The sequence below is a fragment of the Arvicanthis niloticus genome, chromosome X (assembly GCF_011762505.2).
Source record: "Arvicanthis niloticus isolate mArvNil1 chromosome X, mArvNil1.pat.X, whole genome shotgun sequence".
Lineage (NCBI taxonomy): Eukaryota > Metazoa > Chordata > Mammalia > Rodentia > Muridae > Arvicanthis > Arvicanthis niloticus.
This window is the reverse complement of record NC_047679.1, coordinates 126,271,399-126,294,467: the sequence shown is the minus strand read 5'-3', so window position 1 is coordinate 126,294,467 and position 23,069 is coordinate 126,271,399. Positions and strand designations below refer to the sequence as shown.

Genomic DNA, 23,069 nt, shown 5'->3' with positions numbered 1-23,069 from the left:
AGTTTTTGAAGAGAAAAAAAGGAATCATTTGAAGATTCACTTTTTGCTTTTGTTTATAATGGAATTATGTAGTTTTCTCTCCAGGGTCTAGCTTTCAAATAGCCACAATGCAAGTAAACTTTGAATCCCCACCCTGTTGCTTCCTGTTGCCAGAGCTTCCAGTTCCAATGGCAGCTAGTGATGGTCTCTTAAAGGAAGCAGCATGATACCCAGCCTCTACCTGAAGATCATTTCACAGCTATGAAGAACATGCAGATAGTTTACCCATTTGGCTTTTCTGCGTTCCATCTTTGTGTCAGAAGGAAACTCAGGAGGAAGATGAAGCAGACAGGTAACACTGTCTTAGGCCTGTACACAGAGCCTTTACAGAGTAAAAGTCTCCTGTCACCAAAGCTCAACAAAAGACCCACTGAACAGAAGAATGTTCAAGGATTTTGAGGTAATGTTGTAAGCACAGACTTCCTGTTGGAAATGGTGATATACAATGACTGTCATCCCAGAGTGGAGCGGATGCAGGAGAATCACTGGTTGAAGGCAAACATGGGCTACATGGTACAAAATCCTGTAATAAAACAAGGAACAGAAGAATTGAATGACGATGTTACAATCTTTTACAGAAAAGCCAAGCTAGGGATTTCTCCTTGAATTTAATCAAGGAACAAATATGTTGTTTCTGGTTTATCAGAAAATGCCAAGTTTCTAATCAACATTTTCTCATGGCACCAGCAGTTGTAAACCAAACTGAACTCTACTGTCAAGGGCAGTGATCTGCTCACTTGGAAGACTTCTTCAGTTTCTCACACATCTTCTATATTCTTTCCTGGTTTCTAGCAGGATGTGAGAATGTCTTGGGGTAGAAAGCATCACTTGAAAGTGGCAACTATCCCAGTGTAAAGGAGAAGTCAGTGGGATTTCTTTAGTTGGATGGTAGGTCTTTTATAAATATTATATGCTAAATATGCCAAAATCATGTTTCAAGGAATAAGACAGGTTAGGTTGGGATAGGTTGGGAATTAACATGTGTTTAGTTTGAGGAAATAGCCTGAAGAAAAGCTCAGAAGAATAAGGCTGTTTTAGGAGCCAATTCACCTTCAAAAATTCTGGCCCAGAATTGTCTCTGTCTGAAAGAAATGTAGGGACAAAAATGGAGCACAGACTGAAGGAAAAGATGACCAGTGAGTGACCAGCCCAACTTGGGATCCATCCCATGGGTGGGCATCAAACCCTGACACTATTACTGATGCCATGTTATGCAGACAGGAGCTTAGTATGGCTGTCCTCTGAGAGGCTCTATAAGCAGCTGACTGAGACAGATGTAGACACTTATAGCCAACCACTTGTTGGGAGCAGCCTTGCTTATACACTGAAGGCCTAAATCAGCTATAGGCCTAAGTCAGCCATACACGCCTGCTAACACAAAGTCTTGGTCTCTGTGGAAAAACACTGACCCTAGAACAGATAGCTATAGACCATGTGGACTGGTAGCCTTGGTGGAAAACTACCAGCCTGGATAAGAACAAGTAGTCATAGACCTTGTGGATAGGTAGCCCTGGTGGAAAGTGCCAGCTTAGATAAGAACAAATAAATCATAAACAGAGTCATAGTGACCTGTTCCCTGCTTCTTCACCCAGAAGACACCCTGATCTGGAAGATATCTGTACTCCCCCTAGGAACACCTATGCTCCTGCATCATCCCCTTCCCAACATCCTGCCTCTACGTGTATATAACCCCTGTGTGAAAAAAAATAAAATTATGGTTTGATCAGACTATAGACAAGCCGTGGTTCTTTGCGTACTCCTGTCCCCCATTCTCTCTTTCAGGTGGTCCCCCAGTCCTAGTCCACTGCCCTGCTGGATGGAGCATCCACTGGACTGAGGTCAGGGACCCCTATAGAAGACTTAGGGGAAGGATTGAAGGAGATAAAGAAGACTGTAATTCCATAGGAAGAACAACAGTATCAACTAACTCAGACCCCTGGGAGATCCCAGAGACTAAGCAACCAAACAAAGAGCATACATGGACTGGTCCATGGTCCCTGGCACACATGTAGCAGAGGACTGCCTTGTCTGGCCTCAGTTGGAGAGGATGCACCTAATCCTGTAGAAACTTGATGCCCCAGGGAAGAGGTATTGGGGGGAACACTCTATCTGAGGTAAAGGGGAGGGTGGATAAAGTGAAGAACCAGGACCAGGAGAAGGGGCAACATTTAGAATGTAAATAAATAAAATAATTAATTAAAGAAAAGAAGATCACATACTTCCAACATTCAATGACACTGGATATACATCTCTATTCCAAAAGGGAGGAAAGGGAGCATAGTGAGGAAATACTGGACCAAAGCAAGACTGAAAACCAGCTGGGAAAACTCCAAACCCTTCATCTACATGTGTGATGGTAAAATGCTCTTCAGATTTCCATTCCTTTCAGCTTTGTTGTCTTTAACACACTTCTTTCTCTTGGGCTAGTTCCATCCAGTTAGCAGCTTCCCTTGGCAGGTACCCCATGGCTCTGGCATCTCTAACCTCTTGAGGTTTCCAAGGCAATCCAGGCTTCACCTTCAGAGCTTCACACAATGGCCTTTCACAGAATTACCCAATGGCCCCTCTGGGCATCCATGCAGGGAAACTCCTGCCAGATGTGTAGCCTCAATGAATTTCCTTAGCTACAGAGGGAAATTCCATAATCCTTTCCCTCTTTCTTTCCATCTTCCCTTCTTCTCTCTTTCTTTAATTAAATAAACATCAGCCCTTCTTCTCTTCCCAGAAACCCCTCATGCCATTCTCCCCACCATTTCACCTTCCCCTTAAGTCTCCCTTTGGGTATCACCCCCTACCACCACTAACACAACTCCCTTCTGCAGAGAAGGATTAAGGGGCCCAAAGGGGATAGGGACTCCACAGGAATACCAATGGAATCAACTAACTTGGACCCATAGGGGCTCCCAGAGACTGAACCACCAACCAAAGAGCATACTTGAGCTGGACATAGCCCCCCCTGGAACATATGTAACAGATGAACAGCTAGGTCTTCATGTAGGTCCCCCAACAACTGGAGCAGGAGCTGTTCCTGAGCCTGTTCCCTAGCTGCCTGCCCGCCTGCCCGTGGATCCCATGCCCCTAAATGGACTGCCTTGTCTGGCTTCAGTGTGAGAGAATGAGCCTAGTTCCATGACCTCTTTCTACCTAGGCCTCTCTGGGCCTCTATGCAGAGATACCCCTGCCACACACCTGGCTTCACTGTGAGAGAATGAGCCTAATTCCATGACCTCTTTCTACCTAGGCCTCTCTGGGCCTCCATGCAGAGATACGTCTGCCACACACCTGGCTTCAGTGGCTTTCCTTAGTCATGGAAGGGGATTCCATATCACCCATCCCCTTTTTATTGACTCTAAAGCTAGAACCATGTAACTGAATCTACCAAATTCTGCTGCTTGCTGGGGCTGGAACATGGCCCCCTTGTTCAATTACATCCTTTTAGCTTTCAGTTTTTGATAGTTTCATTCACTGCCTAAGTTTGGTTATCCTGGAACTTGCTCTATAGACTGCCCTTGAACTTGGAGAACTGTATACCTCTGGCTCCTGAATTCGGGGATTAAAGATGTGTACTACCACTCCTGGATCTAAACTTTTCTTTAATTCCTTCCTCTGTAGCTAAGGAAATTCACTGAAGTCAGGCATATGGCAGGGGTTTTCCTGGCATGGTGGCTCAGAGAAGCCATTGAGTGGGATCTTTCCTGAGGTTTCCACTCCCTTAATTCCATTTGTTATCTTTAATCTGGTTCTCTCCTTCAATGTAGGATTTAGCTCCATTCCACTTCCTGGTGTCCCTTTAATCCTTGACCAATACATTTTTTATTTTTCCTTTCTAAGCGTGCTACATTTCATCAAAAAGCTCTTCCTAAGAGTACAGCACAGAGTCTATGCTGGGCATTTCCTTTGCCAATGCAATTAATCTAAATTTCTTCACCTTAGCCTCAGGCAGACTGTTCAGACAAGGGCAAAAAGCAGACACATTCTTCACGAAAATATCACAAGAACAATTTCTAATGAAATTTTTTAGAACATATTAAAAATGTTCTCCTCTGAAACCTCTTGAGCTTGGCCCCTACAGTTCAAATCACTCTCAGTACCACTGTCTTCCTTGTTCCTACTAGAATGGTCCATTAAACCCCACTTGAAGCTTTCAAGCTTTCAACTGCTTTTCTAATCTACAGTTCTAAAGTCCACATTTCTCCAAACAAAACCATGGTGAAGCCTATCACAGCAATATCCCAGTACCTGGTATCAAATTCTATCTTAGGGCTGTATTGCTGTGAAGAGACAACCATGACCACACCAACTCTTATAAATGACTACCCTCTCATAAAATATCTGCTTACTGAGGCTCCTATGAACTCCACAGGGCATCCATTCCCGACTTATTCTCACACTATGTCCCTCATACCTATACCATTTCCTACCTTGGCCAGCATCTCTCTCTCTCTCTCTCTCTCTCTCTCTCTCTCTCTCTCTCTCTCTCTCTCTCTCTCTCTCTTTCCCTCCCTCCCTCCCTCCCTCCCTCCCTCCCTCCCTCCCTCCCTCCCTCTCATGATTCTGCTCTCCTCCAGATCTCTAACAGAGGCTGAACTCAAGATTTGTTCCATTAGGTTCCTATCACTCATGGTGTTTTTCAACTAAGCCTATAATTCATGTTAGGGCACATTCTCTTCCTGGGGAATCCCACAGACTGGATGGTTTTCACCACTTTCAATGTGGTGTTAACATATAATTCCAACTATACTGGAGATGTTTCCACATTATAGCTGTATACTTTAAGTCCAAACTTTACTTTTATCCCTCCTACTGGGCTTTACCTATATGATACTCCCTTCTCCAGTGAGATCCATTTCAATGAATAAGAGCAGCTTTGATTACTCAAGCAGAAAATCATGGGAGTCATTCTTGAGTGGATGACTGTTCAACTCCCTTCTCATAATGGCCCACTAAAATCCTCCAAAGTTGCCTCAAGCCCGTGTCTACCATGATTGCCATTAGGCTTTTCTTGCTTACCTGGAGAACAAAATTAACCTTCTAGTGGGTCTTCCTACTTCCAGTCTCCCGCTCCCTTATCCAACTTTCTATGATGCAGCTGGTATTCTCTTCCAGAAATGCATGTCTGGTGTGTGGTCCTTCATGTAACACATATACGGCTGAACTATTACTTCTGATCCTGAGGCTACAAGCACACCTCCTCTTAGCCCCTCTACTTACTATGTTGCTGGTGGCCCAGTTCTCACAGATCATTCAACTGTCCCCAGCACAGATGTCTATATAGTAGTATAGGGAAGTATAATATGCGGATTTGGAAGCTCTTTGCCAAATAGACCTCTCTCTTTTCATTCCTCCTGTTCAAGCTTATAAACATATATGACTCATTGTCCTCTGCCTTGTAACATCAACATTACATGTGCTGCCATGGGTTGTGTCACATTTCTCCCAGTCATTCATCTGGATCCCATGAGGAATGTTGTATTATCATTCACCTCAATGCTACTAGATTTACCATAATGTACAGAGAATGGTTCTGGATCAAAAACCTGAACAAAGAATAGGTTAAGTTGCCTCTCTCATTCACAATAGCATCTGAATCCAGTGTGTTTCTGGTTGGAATCTGGGATCAGTCTTCTTTGTGAAAGTCTACAGGCTTAAATGGAGTTACATGCTTACAGTTGCTCCTGCTGTGGTCAAAATATTAACCAAAGACAAGTGCCTTGCTACATTCAAGGTCAGATGGTGGCTATGGGACTTCTGAACTCCAGAGGCAATGGTATTCCGGATGCCACAATTTAGTAGACTACATATTGTTATCAAACCACTGAGGCATGTATCAAGGCCTTTGACTTATAGGGAATATGAACAACACATGAGTTTACACACTCAATATACTTTTAGAGAAGGTGTGTTGCCTCTGTCTACTGCATTAGTGAGGATCAAAAGGACTCCAAGTTTGTTAAAGTCACAGACATATAGCAATATGCAAATAAGACAGAATTCACTCATTTAACACTACTGATTGAGCATCTCCAATGCACTAGGATCCACCCTGGAAGCTGAAAGAACACCAATGAACAATAAACAATAAGCAAGGTGAACCAGAAAAATATAAGAGATATAGTATCCAGCACTCAAGTGGAAAACTAAACCTTACTAGGTTAACCATTACTGACTGAGTGGGATATGAATGGAATGTTAGAAATGCTGTGTGAATTGAAGTTCTGTATTCATTATAGGTATAGCCCTTATTTAAAACAGTGAAAACCATATTCAAACTAGGAATGAAAGTAAGGTTTTTGCAAAAATGGAGCTTTGTTTTTTTTTGAAAAGCAGGAAGAATTATAGCAATCTGTCATTTTACCTTAAATGGACAAGCCTGTGCATCACAAGTACTAACAGGCTTCCCTTGGGATATACCAAGATATGGAGTTCGATTTTGTTTTTCTGTGGTTGTGAATATAGATTCTGGAATCGTGGTTTGACAGTGTGATGGCTGCTGATAAGAAGCCAGAACTCCCGTTTCTAAGGGACTTGAGACTGAGGAACATGTTTCATCTCCCTTCCTGCCTTGTTCTGTTTCCTCTGTCCAGTTGAATAATGATGTTCTTGGTGGTTTGGTTTAAGTTGTTGCTCTGAAGCTGAATCTCAGTGCCCTTTACTCTCAGTTGTCAAATTTTGATAAAACGTGCCATTTTTTTTTTTTTTTTTTTGGTAAGAGAAAGCAAGTTTAATGTCTGCCAGAACACAACTTATATGCTGAATTATTGGCTCCATTAAACTTTTTAAAAACTTAAAAAAAAAAAAGTGTAGCAAAGCCAGGCAGTGGTGGCACACGCCTTTAATCCCAGCACTTGGGAGGCAGAGGCAGATAGATTTCTGAGTTTGAGGCCAGCCTGGTCTACAGAGTGAATTCCAGGATAGCCAGGGCTACACAGAGAAACCCTGTCTCAAAAAACAAAACAAAACAAAACAAAACAAAACAACAACAACAAAAGTATAGCAAAGCTAGTTGTGAAAAGTTTCAGAGCAGTTAAGTATTAACTGAAAGGCATGATGAAAGGACAATTCTTTTTCAAACATGCAAAAAAGTTTTTCCGTTTTGCAACAGAACCTACGGTTACTGGTGTAGTCTAGACTACTTAAGTGAACTAACACTACAATGACTATTTTTCAGCTCCTGAATATAACTACTTTGGTAGCATTCCTTCTGTTTTCTGTTAACATCACTGCTTCCTTTTTGACTTTTACTAATGGTTGTGTGGCCAATTGCTTAAAAGGATTTTATATAATATCACAGAAGAAGAAATAAAGTAGCAGTCACTGTCAGATAGGCACTTCATTTATGCATTAAATACCAAACCCTATCCGATAAGTTACCATGTGTAAACTACAGAAATCATGCTTGGTATGAGAAACCTAATCGCTTCTAGGAGGTAATGAAGCCATGGATCTTAGAATCTACTACCACCACTTTGATAGACTAGCATAACCCCTTACTATATTCTAAATCTTATCCTTATACCTATAGGTAAGTATAGTTACTACCCTTCATCAAAGAAGGTTCTTGTTACAGAAAATGGTGACTATTACACAAAGCCACAGCCGGATAGGATGCAGAGATCAATGAATCATGAGAAACCCAGCTGCAGAGGATACATATACACCATAGCTCCTGTACCTATAGCTCAGGGAACACCATGGAAGAAGGGGTGAAAAGACTGTAAGAGCCAGAATACCTGAAAGTCAGCTGTGAAACAGTTTCTGTAGAAATAGCTGCATACATCAGACTGCAAAAATAGCAATATTAATGGATGTAATATATATATATATATATATATATATATATATATATATATATATGCAACAAATATAATTTTAAAAAGTTGAGAGGAATTTGAGGAAGAGTAACTGGGAGGGGCTAGAGGGAAGAAAGAGAGGAAGGGATATAATTCTATTTCTATTAAAAACATTTTTAGTTTCTGGGTGGGAGAATGGGGAAAGGGGATGCCATCTGAGATGTAAATAAATAAAATATCCAATTAAAAACAGTTTTAAAGGAATACATATAAATTATACATAAAATGTAGAAAAATAAAGATTGCTAAGTGTTTTTATTATAATAAAAGCAATACATATCCATTTTAAGTATTTTTGAAAAATACCAACAAGTGAGAAGAATATTAAGCATGTATAATTCTGCTCTGGATATCCCAAGAATTGAACTCTTCATATATATATATATTCCCTATGGACTCTTCTTTAGAAATAATTTTATTGTTTTATGTAGTCAAAACCACACCATATAGTCAGCCTTGTCATGTCAGCAATTTGAATAATTTCCCCAATTCATTATCAAGAACAGCATAAAATGAAACCAGATATGCATGGCTAAACAACAAGCCAGGGTCTTGCAAGGTGAAAAGGCCTGTGACATAGCTTTAATTCTAACTTTCGATAATTCTTATGTATTAGCATAGATGCTTGTACCAAGCACCTCAATCTATCCCTATAAGACCCCTGGAACTATACAAACCAAGTCCACAGAGCTAGTCCACAGAGAAGCACTTCAATATTCAAAGATAGCTCTATATGGTTCCTGTACTAGTTTACTTTCTATTGCTATTTCTTTCTTTTATTTTTTATTTACTTAAAACTCAAGGTAGGAACATGAATGCAGGAACTGAAGAAGAGACCATGGGAGAAATGATGCTTACTAGTGTGCTGCCCCTGCCTTACTCAGCTACTTCTCTTATACAGGCCAGGCCTTCCCACATCAAATCAGCAATCAAGGAAACACCCTGCAGACTTGCCTATGAGCCAATCTGATGTAGACAATTCCTAAACTGAGGTTTCCTCTTCTCAAGTGAATTTAGGTTGGATCACCCACTCACCATGACAAAACAACTAAAACAAACAAACAAACCTGCAAAGCTCCTTTTATAGTGTTCTGCAGAAATAGACTGGTCCCATTGTTAGCCTAGTTATCTTTGAGATATTGTTATATTCTCATTCTCTCTCTCTCATTCTCTCATTCATTCTCTCTCTCTCTCTCCCTCTCTCCCTCCCTCCCTCCCTTCCTCCCTCCCTCCCTCCCTCCCTCCCTCCCTCTGTTTCCCTGAGACAGGGTCTGTCTGTGTAGCCTTGGCTGTACTAGACTCACTCTGTAGACCAGGCAGCCCTTGAACAGACAGTGAATCTTCCTGCCTCTGGACCTCAAGTGCTGGGATTAAAGGCGTGTGCTACCACTGTCCAGCTCAATGTCTCTTTTACTTGGTAGTTAAAACATGACTACAGACAGGACTACTGTCTCATTGTATCTAGGCATTCAGTATATTCTGTTAATTTACAGTAGAGGTATCTTATTTTTAAACAAGTAATAATACCCAGTTACTGATTTCAAAAGCCTAGATTTCTGTTAAGACAGACCTTTATCCTTTAATCATACAACTAATCTTTTACTAAGTAGGTGAGATTATATATTTTAATACTGTATCACTAGTTGTGTCCAATATTCTAGGCATTTACAATAATTTCAAACCTTGACTCTGACATCTAGACATTGGCTTATCTGTTGCTTCTCACATCTCAGCCATGCATTACATTATTTTACATTACATTTTACATTGCATTACATTACAAGATAGCAACCTATGTAGCAAGGTATTAGTGATCACCCTTCCTAGTTGTCATTAATCTTCTTTTAGACAGTTTGTAAGCTCATCTGAATATACTGCCACCATTTAGTCTGTCCTTCCCAGGGACTGTGTCATTCCTTGATTCCACAAAAATAATGTCAATGATACTTGCAATGGTTTATTTTCAATATACTTAAACCATCAACCACTAAAATGATTGCCAAAGACTGACATCTAGCTTGCTGTAAACTTTCAGAATCTTCTTCCTATTCTGGAAAACCAAAATATTCCCTTAGGGTCCACTGTTTAAGCTTGAATTGACTCACATAGTTCATGATGTGTGCAGTGGTAGCCACTGTAACCTGTACCTTCCTGTACTCTACAGGACTTAGAAGAAGTCAGGGCAACATGAATATTAAATAGCATTTTTGGAATTTAGACATAATAATGAACATAATAAAAGAGCAACAGATATGAACTTAATCTACATCAGAACTGTGCTAAAAAATGGATGGCTAAAAGCAAGAAAACAAAAGCTAGATTTCCCCCATCAGTTTCAAAGTTGCCTAATATGCAAGGCAACAACAGCTTATTCTTTTATCTACCCTAAACTCATTTCCCAGGAGTACTGGAATTCCACCTGCCCCCACATTCAGGAGCGAGTCATGATAATCTATCCCATCTACCACAAGTTCTTCTGGGAAAAGCACAGTAGCTATACATTTTCTCTTGTCTTTCTGGGGTTTCTCTGCTCTGTGTCATGGCTTCATCAATGGGACATCCTTTGAAATGTGGTGACAAAACTTTTTTGGTGGTAGGTTGAAAAGTAAGTAGCAGTAAGCCATGCCACTCATCCCAGTTTTACCCTGCTATTTAACAGTTGGTAAAAGAACACCTAGATACTTCTGGAGTGGTAGGCTTTAATCAAGGATTCACATCAACATCTTATTCTGTGATGTTTTAGAAAATGTGTGCATGCTTGGACCATGGGCCCAGACATTCTGATACAGTGAATCTGAAGCATCTGTATAGCTTGGTAAAAATCTCTAAGTTGTTCATTCTTATCTGTGCTGCCGGTTAAAAACCAATGTCCTACACCAATGTTCTCTAACAACCTCTCCTTTATTCTGAGGGATAAAGTTTCCACAGCTCTGTGCCAGACTGAATTGGGCACTCATAGCACTTCTGAGTTTGCACTTAGTGTTATCACCACTGTAGACATGCAGACGAGAGCCAGAGCACAGAAGTAAACGAGGGTCTTGCTATTGATAGCTTCTTATGATTGTAAAAGAAACTACTTGAGTTATTTCAAAGGAGGATAATGTTCATACAGGGTAGCCTCGTGAGTAACCAGTAGGTTGGGTGTTAAAGTTGACAACCACCAACCATTTGAATACTTCATTCGATTGCCTACAAAAAGAGCTGTTAGTGTTATATCAGTTTTGCAGAAGCAAAAAATTAAGAATTGAGAAGGAAACGTTAATGTGATCCTGTTAATGTGATCCACAGTCAATGTTGTAAGGTAGAAAAGAAACAGTATCATTTTTAACAGTTAGTGTCATCTTGATGGTCTTATAATCTACTTACCGTTTCCAAACTTCTTAAATAAAGACGATAATTTGTGATGTAAACTCTTCCCTTAATGGGGCCATTGAAAGGACATATGTAAATAACTTCTTTGTCTAGTAAGATAAAAAAAAGTACCCTAAAATAATGGAAATAGATACCAAGATACACAACAAATGGTACTAACTTAATATAAATTACTTGGCTACATTTAACTACAATAAAAATGACTAAAAAGTTAAAAGCAACACAGGCAAAGTTTCCACAGCTCTGTGCCAGACTGAATTGGGCACTCATAGCACTTCTGAGTTTGCACTTAGTGTTATCACCACTGTAGACATGCAGACCAGAGCCAGAGCACAGAAGTAAATGAGGGTCTTGCTATTGATAGCTTCTTATGATTGTAAAAGAAACTACTTAAGTTATTTCAAAAGAGGATAATGTTCATACAGGGTAGCCTCGTGACTAACCAGTAGGTTGGGTGTTAAAGTTGACAACCACCAACCACACACATATCATAGGTTCTTGTTGCTTTTTTGACCAAGGGTCTCCTCTCTCTGTATCCCTGTCTAAACTTACACTCATGATCCTCCTATCTCAGCCTCCCTAGTGCTGGAATTATGGGAATGTGTCACCACACCCTGCTATAATGCCAGCTGTAGAAATCTGTCTGTAGAAAACATTTAAGTGATAATGTACAGTCAAGGTAAAGTATATATTTTCTAAATTTGATGTAAGGAGAAACTAAATCAAACATTTCTATTATAATAAAACTATCTTTCTCTTCTCCTTCAAGGATATCCTTGAATATGTTAATGACTTTAAAATCTTTTTCTCTTCAGGTACTAAATGAAAACTATATACTAAGGTCACTTCATGCCAGTTCAATTAGTTATTACATTGGTTAAGGTCTGTCTGCTGATACTTAGTACCCAAACATCCTATATAAAGATCACCAATAATAAAATTTCTTTGCTCTTTTCCAGAAACTATGAAGAACATATTTTACTAATTTTAGTTTCAAGACTAGAATTATGAGTCTGTGGACACCAAATATGTTTCTCATGATTCTTGTGGTGTACGGATAATTCACAAAGGTACTTTAAAAAAAAAAAAACTCCATTAACAGTCAATAATTTAGCCATTTAAAATTCAAATTTGAGTCTTACTCAATGAACAGAATTGTTCTCTGAAATAATGCTTATTATTGGCCCCAAATATACTATCATGTGGCAGGAAGGACCAACCCTAACACAAATATTGAATGCCAACACCGTGCTTCTTACAGTCTTAAGTCAGAATGCTTTGGCCCTTCCAAAGTACATACTGTCCTCTTAGCCTAGGTTTATCATGAAAGAAAAAGCCAAACACAAAACAAACTAAAAACACTGTATCAAAATGTTACCACTACTTTACTTTCCCTTTTCTGGCAAAGGATCTCCTATTATGTCACAGAGAAGAGTCTTTAAGCTGTTATCATTTTGAAACATACATCACAGACTGAAAGTCTTAATCTACTTCTGTTCTTATAATCTTAAATTATGAAGAGTGGATAACTCTAGTTTGAGACTTTCAAGTGATAACCTATGTTGTTCTCCCTAAATCATTCTCTTTGGTACAGAGATAAGAATATCGCTAGCCTTGTGAGCACGAGGCTCTTGAAAGAACTCTTTGATCAGGAAAGGCATGCAGTGTTCTGTCTGCATTGAGGCTCCTAAACAAAGCTAGCTTATTTGTCCTCTGTGACTTGTACAGAGCAAGTGGAACACAAACCACCTGATCTTGCTGTACTACTCCTCCAGTTCTATACCCCCAGCCTCAAAAGCTCCTTACCAGTAATTGGTAATTCCCCTGGGAGTTGAGGAACAGTCTCACTCACATCCTGACTGACTCCGTCTTGAGATACCTGTAAAATGAAAGGGGCATCGGACGGAGATGGTGGTGTCATCTTTACACACATGGTAGCAAACAGAAATACACTTCTAAAGAAAAAAATAGAAGTTTAGCATTGAAGAAAACTAAAACAAAAAATTTGAACTTGGAAAAAAGAATCTGGAATGAAAATATATGTGAAGCCATTTGTTCAATCCCTAGCAATAACAAGTTAGAAAAATAAAAAATAAAAGACTATGCTGGTTGTAACATTTATTAGATATGTTAACTCCTAGTCTGCATTTAAATAATGTTATCAAAGTTTTATACTTTTTAAAAAGTATTTTAAAGCTAATATATTTCAGTATAATAGTCAAACTTTAATGAAATCAGTATGCTGCATGGTGATAGCTTTTTTTCCTATGCAATTGCTATCATACCACAGTGCTAGAGAATACATTTTTGACCTATTATTTTATTAATATCTTGCCTTACTTTTTCATTTTATTCTACCTTATTCTACATAAGTGAACAAGTAGTCTGTCAGAGACCTGCTTAGGTCTCTAGGGAGCATTTCAACAAGTTCCCCATAGACTTTTTCTGTAGGTCTCCCATTTGGGAGGTATTCTCAGGTATGTGCCTCCCCGAATCCCATCAGCTGTTCTGACGTGCAGGCAAAGCAGTAATCATTAAACTAAGGCAAGCCAGGTATGGTGGCATACAATTTTAATGCCAGCTTTTGGCAAGTTGTGGTAGAATAATCACAAATTGAGGCCAGCCTCGGCAACACAACCTGACCTAGTCTCAAACCAAACCAACTAAGCTACCTCCAAAATTAAATATCAATATTTAAAAATCAAAATAGACTGCTATAAAATTAAGAAGCAAAATGAAGTGATTTGTATATTATAATGAGTTTTTTATTTCATTATGAGGCATACTTATAAACTATTAAGAAAAGAATCTCCCCACCTCCCTCCCAAGGCAAACAGGCAAAAGACATTCACGGTTACTTCACAAAATCAACAGGAATGGGCAATAATGTAGCTTTCAAAGGAAATAAAAGGTCAGATTTGTCAGTAATCAAGAAATAAAAATAAAAAGTTAGCCACCCTTCTGACTGAGCATTTTCGTACACTGTGGGGTGGAAGAATAAATTAGCCTTTCTGGTAGACCATCTTTAATGTCTCAAAGGGCCATGAATAAAACTTATTCTGAACTCACCCCTCCCTTTCAATTTATATCCTCCCCTCCCCAATCTCATTCTAATAGAACAATTTACCCTGGCTACTTTGAAACATTTTATATTCAATTTATATGCTTAGGTTTTATAAGTTTAATCATCACAGCTAGAAAATAATGCCATATTTAGGAAAATATTTAGTCTTGGCCTTCCAATAGCTCCTTCAGGGAGCTGTCTAAGACAGAGGGCTGCTTCATACCTGAATGTAAGGTCTGACAACAGTTTGTCAATAAAGCTTTGGGAGAGCATTTACAAAAGCAAAAATCACTTCACACATATTTCAATCTTTCCCAGAACAAGGTGGGATGATAAATAAAACCATGTCTCTATCACCTTATGCTATGTGAGTACACAATGAAATTTATGATTCAATATGACCCAAATGACTGTCTAATACAAATACGAAGAAAGCAATGTAGAGAGATTCAGAGAAGTGTAAAAACTCAACTTACCTTCTTAATGGATTCATTCTCTAAGGAGTGTGAATTATACTTGGATGCTGATGCAGAAGCCATCCTGGAACCTACCAAGGAAGACAAAATTCTCTATTAACTGAACTTGCATTGCTATTTCAAACATGCAACATCAAAGGTTAAATATTTCAAGAGAACAAACGGTACTTGACTTTGTAGGCCCTTTTCACATCCTATGGCTCAACAGAACAAAAAATACAAAGAGCTAGCCAGTGCACAGGCAATAACTACAAAGAGCTAGCCAGTGCACAGGCAATAACTACAAAGAGCTAGCCAGTGCACAGGCAATAACTACAAAGAGCTAGCCAGTGCACAGGCAGTAAATACAAAGAGCTAGCCAGTGCACAGGCAGTAACTACAAAGAGCTAGCCAGTGCACAGGCAGTAACTACAAAGAGCTAGCCAGTGCACAGGCAGTAAATACAAAGAGCTAGCCAGTGCACAGGCAGTAAATGTCCAAAGAAAAAAGGCATTCAATGCTATCTTTTACTCCTGGTTTAAGGTTTGGTAGCATGAGGCCAGAGGTGTGCAGTACTTTTTCAAAAGTTGTATCTAAACATTAAGATAACAGCTAGGCAATATGACTATTATGGGCCATGTGAAACAGGAGCTAAATATTAAAAGGGGAACCCCACAGAAAACATCAGGCTTATCTTATTATATTCAGGAGATTATATTCACAATGTTCAAGTTGCAATCTTAAAGAAAACAAATAAATAAACAAAAACCTTTTAATGTTTACTAATGTATGACAAGCATGAAATTTCTACACCACTTAATTGAATGTATAGGCATTCAAGCAGAACTATGAAAAAGTGAATTATATCACTCATACAGCTTCCCTTCAAGAATTATTTTTCCACATTAAGAGGTTTAATAAGAAATAGATTTCACTAAAATCAAATTCATAGGAATTATTTAGTATTTTCTAGTAAAAGTATACATTTTGGGTAAATAATGAATATTCCTCAATTTAGCTATGGACAAAAGTGAAATATTCAAAGCATACATAAAACTATTTTTAAAATATTTATGTTTGTTCATTTGCATAATGTATATGTGTGGGCAGACATGCTGTAGTGCATGTGTGGAAATCCAAGGATGAGTCTGTATAGTCTGTTTTCTCCTTTCACCTTTACCTAAGTTCCAGGAATCAAACTCAGGTCTGTGAGGTAAGTACCTTTATCTGCTGGGCCATCTCACTGGCTGCACAAAACCATTCAAATGCAAGTATGTATTTAGACTCCTGAAGATGTTAGCAATGACAGAAATAATAAATGTTGTAGTTATTTTAGATATCAACATTAATAATAGAGATGAAGTCAGATGAAGTCACTAGCAGGTAAGCCATATCTAATCCAAGGTGACTATGGATATCTGTGGAATCTTTTGGATGCATTCCATTCAAAGAACAGTCGTGAGGCTGGGGAGATACCTTAATTAGTAAAATGCTTGCCTTCAAATCATGAGGAGCCAGAACCCACAATTAAAAAAACAACAACACCACAGGTATGGTATATGGTAAATCCCCCTTCCTAGCTAGCCAGCCTAGCTTAATTTGTGAGCTCCAGACTAGTGAGAGAGATCCTGCCTCAAAATACAAGGTAGACCACTTGGAAGGAATACCAGCTCCTCATAAACACACACACACACACACACACACACACACACACACACACACATACACACAAACACAATGAAAAAAACACAAAAGAACAGGCATTCCCTGACAAGCACAGCATGGAGCATACCAACATTCTGGCACCCCTTCACAGTGTTGGTCACTGTCCTTAAAAAAGACCTGAGAGAAGTAAACAAAAAGCATAGAAAGAAAAACACCAGGCTGAAGATAGAGATATATACATAATTAGGACTGTCAGGCTGCTCCCACAACAGGTCAACTTGACAAGGACAAAGCTTGTGTCCATTTGGCTCATGGCTGTCTCCTGGCACACAATGGCATTATTAACACTCTAGTGAGTGAATGAGTGTGGAAAATATATACTATCATGAGATATCATGATGAGGTTGACTTCAATACTGATTTACCAAATCTCACAACACTGGAATTAGGAACTACCATTGAAGCTTAAAGAAGAAATATTAACCGGGACCAATGGCACATACCACATGCCCAGAAACTGGGGAGGCAGAGGTAGTAGGGTCTGTTTAGTCCAGTAGTGGGAGACCAGGCTACGCAACACAGTGAGACCCGAGGAAGGAAAAGAGAAATGAGGAGTAAGGGAAACAAACAAACAAACAAAAAAAAAAATGGTCAAAGACGAAAGAGGAAGAAAGAAAAGTGAATTAGGTGGTGGCCTAATTTAAAAGGAATTAAAAAGGAATTAAAGTTTAACTTTTAAAAAAGATCCGTGATTAACTGCCAAATGGATTAAATTCAGACAAAATCTTACTCTGTGCTTTTGAAGACTCCTCTATCCTTATGTTCATGTAGCACACAATATTGTTCTTAGACATGGAAACAGAATGAGAAAGATGAATTAGAAAGGGCAGATCAGATGCACCTGCCCTGAAATTATTCTTCTGCCTACATAGTATTATTATATAAGTGGACAGGGGAAGTTCTTTAGAAATAGAAAACATTAGGGTTTAGTAATAAGACACTTGAATATCTAATAGGTCAGTTTTCAAACTAAATTTACTATTGCTAAGTCAATAAAGATATTTAAAACCCAAGGCTATATAGTCCACTCACTGTCAACCTGCCTGATTATATAGCATTTGTTCAAAAACCATGAAGAATAAAGCCAAAGTCAAAGGTGGTAGTGCATTCCTATAATCTCAGCACTTGGTAGAAGTAGGAAGATTCAAGGCCAGCTACATCACACTGAAAATACACACATACACACACACACACACACACAGAGAGAGAGAGAGAGAGAGAGAGAGAGAGAGAGAGACAGAGAGACAGAGACAGAGAGAGAGAGAGAGAGAGAGAGAGAGAGAGCATAAGAGCAAGCATGAGCACAATGTAGAGTGTGACCCAGAATTCCTAAGGATCTGCTGGGTTCAATCCCCAGACACACGCCAAAAACAAACAAACAAACAAGCCTCAAAGCAAAAAAAAGAATGAAAAGAACCACCTAAAGGTCTTCGTCTCAAGTTGCGAAATCATCACAATTTCTGAACATTTCCTTCACTTCAAATCGAAGCCTCACGCCCATCAGTCATCACTCCCAATGCTGAAGCCCTTTGGCAGACAGATAGATTGCTTCCCCTCTCTACAGATCTGCCCATTCTGGCCCCTTCATATACAATGCATGTATAACATGATCTTTATTAACCATGGGAATTACACTGGACACTGTTGCTGTTAAAAGCCGGATCAAACACAATCCTCAGAGATTCAAGGGCCTGGGTGATGATAAGAGTCAGTTCCATTGTAAACCTGGCTTTAAAATTTCATCAGTGAGCTTCTGTGTCAAATGTGGTGGCTAATCCCCAGTCTACAAAAGCTGTAGCACTGAGACACTAAGAGCTAGATTTTGGAGCTGGTGCCATTCAAATCCAACTTTGCAACTGAGGAACTATTTGACCTTGGGCAGGTTATCTGAGTTTTCTGAGGCCATGTCATTTCTTTATCACTGTTGGGCAAAATGAATTAATTCAAAAGAAGAACCATTCTTTATATATCTGTTAATAATTATCAGTATTTTAATTACAGAAGGCTAATTATTCATTGTGGTTAACACAATCAATTCTATGAATCAGCCCTTGCCTTAGAAATACTAGGGAGAAAGCAAGCTATTACAAGGATACTGTTTGGCTACTGGTGACTAAATTGTAAACTTTAAAACTGCACTTGCCCACAAGGACTGCAACAGGAAGCAATGTGCCACTGTGAAAGATTCCCTAAACAGACCAAGTACCCAAGGGGCATTTATAGAAACAGCCACTCACTAGGTTTACAATGCATTTTGCCCAAAACCTCAAGCAATAAAATTTTCATTCCTTTTATTTAAAAAAGAAAAGTTGTGGGAGTGGACAGGGCTGAAGAGACTGTTTAGGGGTTAAGAGCACTGACTGCTCTTGTAAAGGACCCAGGTTCTGGTCCCAGTACCCACATGAGACAGCTTACAACCTATTCTAAGGCTTCAGCTTCCTCTAGTCTCTTTGGGCACCTGCATACATATGGCACACATAAACCCATGCAGTTGTATATAAACACACACACATAAAAATAATAAATATGTGTATAAGGAGTTCTTTAATTGTTGGGAGCCGACTTTATCAGAAAGCGGCTAGATCAACTTTGCAGCCATCTGGAACCATATACCCTGACGAAAGATTTGGTTTTCAATAGCCTACAACAGCTGAAGCACACTCTGATATCCCACATATTTTGTGTTGCTGTTTACTGCCCCCAGCTGCAAGGTGCACGTGGTAGTCACGCCTGCAAGGCTTGCAGTTCACGTGCTGTCCACGTGCTATCTACACCATACATGCCTGTAAGGCACACGTGCTATCCACGCCTGCAAGGCATTGTGGTGCACGTGCTGTCCACGCTATAGACGCCTGTACGGCTTACGTCATATCAACACCTGCAAGGCACGTGGTATCCACACGCCTACAAGGCACGTGGCAAAAGCCTATAAATAGCTCCGAATTCCCTTCAATAAACGAGACTTGATCAGAATCTCTGTCTTGTCTCCATTCTTCGCGTCTCTTCCCCTTTATCCCCACTCTCTCTCTCTCGCTAGACCCTGACCCTCGGACCGGAACGGGCAGTACGGGCTGCAACAGTTTGGCGTCCAACATCGGGCTCCAGTAAGCGCAGCAGTTTGGTGCCCAAGCGTGGGGGGTTCGCGCCAGTTTGGCGCTCAACGAGAGGCAGCGGGAACGAGAGACCCAGTGAGGGACTTTACGGAAGAAGGATCTGTTGGTTGCCGCAGGAATCTGCCGCATTGAGAAAGGTAAGAAAAATGGGACAAGAAATTAGTCAACCTGAATCCAACTCTCTGTTTTGGTTTGTTTCGAGAAAGGTAATGAAAATGGGACAAGAAATTTGTCAGCTTGAATTCAACTCTCTGTTTTGGTTTTGTTTGCTGCTCACATGTGTTAATTTTCTGCTTTTGTTCTTGAATGCTGTCATTTTGGTTCAAAATAAAAAGAAGCGTAAGTTAGAATCCAAAATACAGCCAAAGGTTGATGACAATTTGTCAGAGCCAGATTGTGCTGACCAAGAGGAAGAGGAAGTTAAATTTTATGACGCTGAAATGCCCTCTTTCTATGTGCCTCCACCTCCAAGTGCTCCCCCAATGGAGACAATGGTTGTAGATCCTAAAAAGGAGTTACAGGACAAAATTACTACCCTTAAACAACTGATAGAGTTAGAAAAAGAGTATCAGGGCTTAAGTAACCAGTTACAGAAATTAAGGACAGGGAAGAGGTCTCAAGAGACTAACTGCGAAAATCCCCCGGATTTTCATGTTCCTCAACCTGGTGTCCAAAGGCAGTCCCTATCCTCTAGCTTTAGTTCAGCTACAGATCAGCCAGAGGAGGGAGACGCTAAGGCTTTCCCTGTATCAGAGACCAGAGACGCTCAAGGGGTTGCTTGGAGACATCACACAGGGTTTAATTTTCAAATTATTAAAGAATTAAAAAATGCAGTATCTCAATATGGTGCCACTGCTCCCTTTACTCTTGCAATTTTAGAATCTGTTGCAGAGGAGTGGCTGACTCCTAGTGATTGGAATATGTTAGTGAGGGCAGTTCTTAGTGGTGGAGACTATCTTATTTGGAAATCAGAGTATCATGAGAATTGTAAAGAGACAGCTAGGAGAAACATTCAGGCAGGCAATGGTTGGTCCTTTGATGCCTTAGTAGGAGAAGGGCAATTTGCTTCTAGTGATAACCAGATGCAATATGACCCAGGTTTATATGCTCAAATTCAAAATGCAGCCATGAAGGCTTGGCGTAAACTCCCGGTAAAGGGAGACCCTGGTGCATCTTTAACAGCAGTCAGGCAAGGGCCTGATGAACAATTTTCTGACTTTGTTCATCGATTAATGACAACAGCAGGGAGGATTTTTGGCAATGCAGAGGCAGGTGTAGATTATGTGAAACAACTTGCATATGAAAATGCTAATCCTGCCTGCCAAGCGGCCATTAGACCTTATAGGAAAAAGACAGACCTTACGGGATATATCAGACTCTGTTCTGACATAGGTCCCTCTTATCAACAGGGCTTAGCTATGGCAGCTGCTATGCAAGGAAAATCTGTAAGAGATTTTTTGGCAAATAAAGACAGAAAGGCATGTTTTAAATATGGTAAGCCTGGACACTTTGCAAGAGATTGCAAAGTAGAAAATGAGTTAAGCCAGAGACAGCCCAGAAAACAGCCTGGGCTCTGCCCACGTTGCAAACGTGGAAGGCATTGGGCTAGTCATTGTATGTCTAAAAGAGACGCACAAGGTAACACCCTTTTCTATGATCAGGGAAACGCGAACAGGGGCCAGCTCCAGGCCCCGAACCAACACAAGCCAAAACAGGCTTATGGAGCAGTCAGTGTCCTACCAGCAAACACCAATCCCTTTCTGAACTTAGTCGAGCAACACCAGGAAGCGCAGGACTGGACCTCAGTTCTGCCACCCACACAGTATTAACCCCAGAAATGGGACCTCAGGCTTTACCCACTGGAGTGTTTGGACCACTCTATCCAAATGTGTTTGGCCTGATAGTGGGAAGAAGCAGTACTACTATGCAGGGATTACAAATTTTTCCTGGAGTTATAGATAATGATTATCAGGGTGAGATTAAGGTAATGGCGCAGGCAATTCAGAACATAGTCACCATTCCTACAGGAAAGAGGATAGCTCAACTATTGTTACTTCCATTGTACCCTACTAATCACAAATATAAGAATCCTAAAAGAGGGGATCAAGGTTTTGGTTCCTCTGATGCATACTGGGTACAGCCTATAGTTAAACAAAAACCTATGATGACAATCTGGCTAGATGGAAAGGCATTCCAAGGCTTGGTTGACACAGGAGCTGATGTGACTATCCTAAAACAAAGTGATTGGCCTGCTACCTGGCCTCTGACCCCAACCTTAACCAATTTAAGGGGTATTGGCCAAAGTCAAAATCCACTACAAAGCTCTAAGGTGCTAACGTGGAAAGATAAAGAAGGAAATACAGGAAATATACAACCCTATGTCATCTCAGGCCTTCCCATTAATCTCTGGGGCAGAGATCTGTTATCCCAGTTGGGATTGATTATGTGCAGCCCTAATGAAGTAATCATGGCTCAAATGGTAAACTCTGAGCTTTCCCCAGACAAAGGATTAGGAAAAGGTGAAGATGAAATTATTCATTCTACTGAAGTTTATGGTAACAATGAAAGAAGAGGCTTGGGGTATTTTTGATGGGGGCTACTGATTCAGCTGCACCCCTAGGACGTTGTGCGGATCCCATCACCTGGAAAGGGGACTCGCCCGTCTGGGTGGATCAGTGGTCCCTAACCACCGAAAAATTACAAGCTGCCCAGTTGCTAGTGCAGGAGCAATTACAGGCAGGGCATTTGGAAGAGAGTAACTCTCCCTGGAACACCCCAATATTTGTCATTAAAAAATCAGGAAAGTGGAGATTGTTGCAAGACTTGAGGGCTGTTAATGCAACCATGATTAAAATGGGAGCCTTACAACCTGGGCTGCCCACACCGGTGGCCATACCTTTAGGTTATTTTAAAATAGTTATAGATTTAAAAGACTGTTTTTTTACTATCCCCTTACATCCTAATGATAGAAAACGTTTTGCTTTCAGTATTCCCTCTATAAACTTTAGAGAACCTATGAAAAGATATCAATGGAAGGTATTGCCTCAGGGTATGGCTAACAGTCCTACCTTGTGCCAAAAGTTTGTGGCTTCTGCCATAGAGGGTGTTAGAACTATGTGGAAGCAAATTTACATGATTCATTTCATGGATGATATTTTGATAGCTGGAAAAGATGGAAAACAGGTACTCCAGTGCTTTGATGATCTTAGAACAGCTTTACAGACTGCAGGGTTACAAATAGCACCAGAAAAGGTGCAATTACAAGACCCATATACTTATTTAGGATTTCAGATTAATGGTCCAAGTATTATTAATAGTAAAGCCACACTGAGGACTGATTCCCTTAAGACACTTAATGATTTTCAAAAACTACTGGGAGACATTAATTGGCTAAGACCATATTTGAAACTTACAACAGGAGAATTGAAGCCTCTGTTTGATATTCTCAAGG

General features: G+C 40.0%; 1 protein-coding gene across 3 annotated transcripts in view; it reads right to left on the bottom strand.

The window, feature by feature from the left end:
* Mtm1 (myotubularin 1) overlaps nucleotides 1–23,069 on the bottom strand; it is a 117,185-nt gene that overhangs the window by 75,248 nt on the left and 18,868 nt on the right. For all 3 annotated transcript variants that reach the window (XM_034485685.2, XM_076918868.1, XM_076918867.1), the window contains exons 2-4: nucleotides 14,802–14,872; nucleotides 13,068–13,140; nucleotides 11,256–11,350 (exon numbers count right to left, since the gene is read on the bottom strand). In XM_034485685.2, the coding sequence (XP_034341576.1) occupies nucleotides 11,256–11,350; nucleotides 13,068–13,140; nucleotides 14,802–14,864 (231 nt within the window). In that variant the 5' untranslated portion in view covers nucleotides 14,865–14,872. The remainder of the gene's footprint in view (nucleotides 1–11,255; nucleotides 11,351–13,067; nucleotides 13,141–14,801; nucleotides 14,873–23,069) is intronic.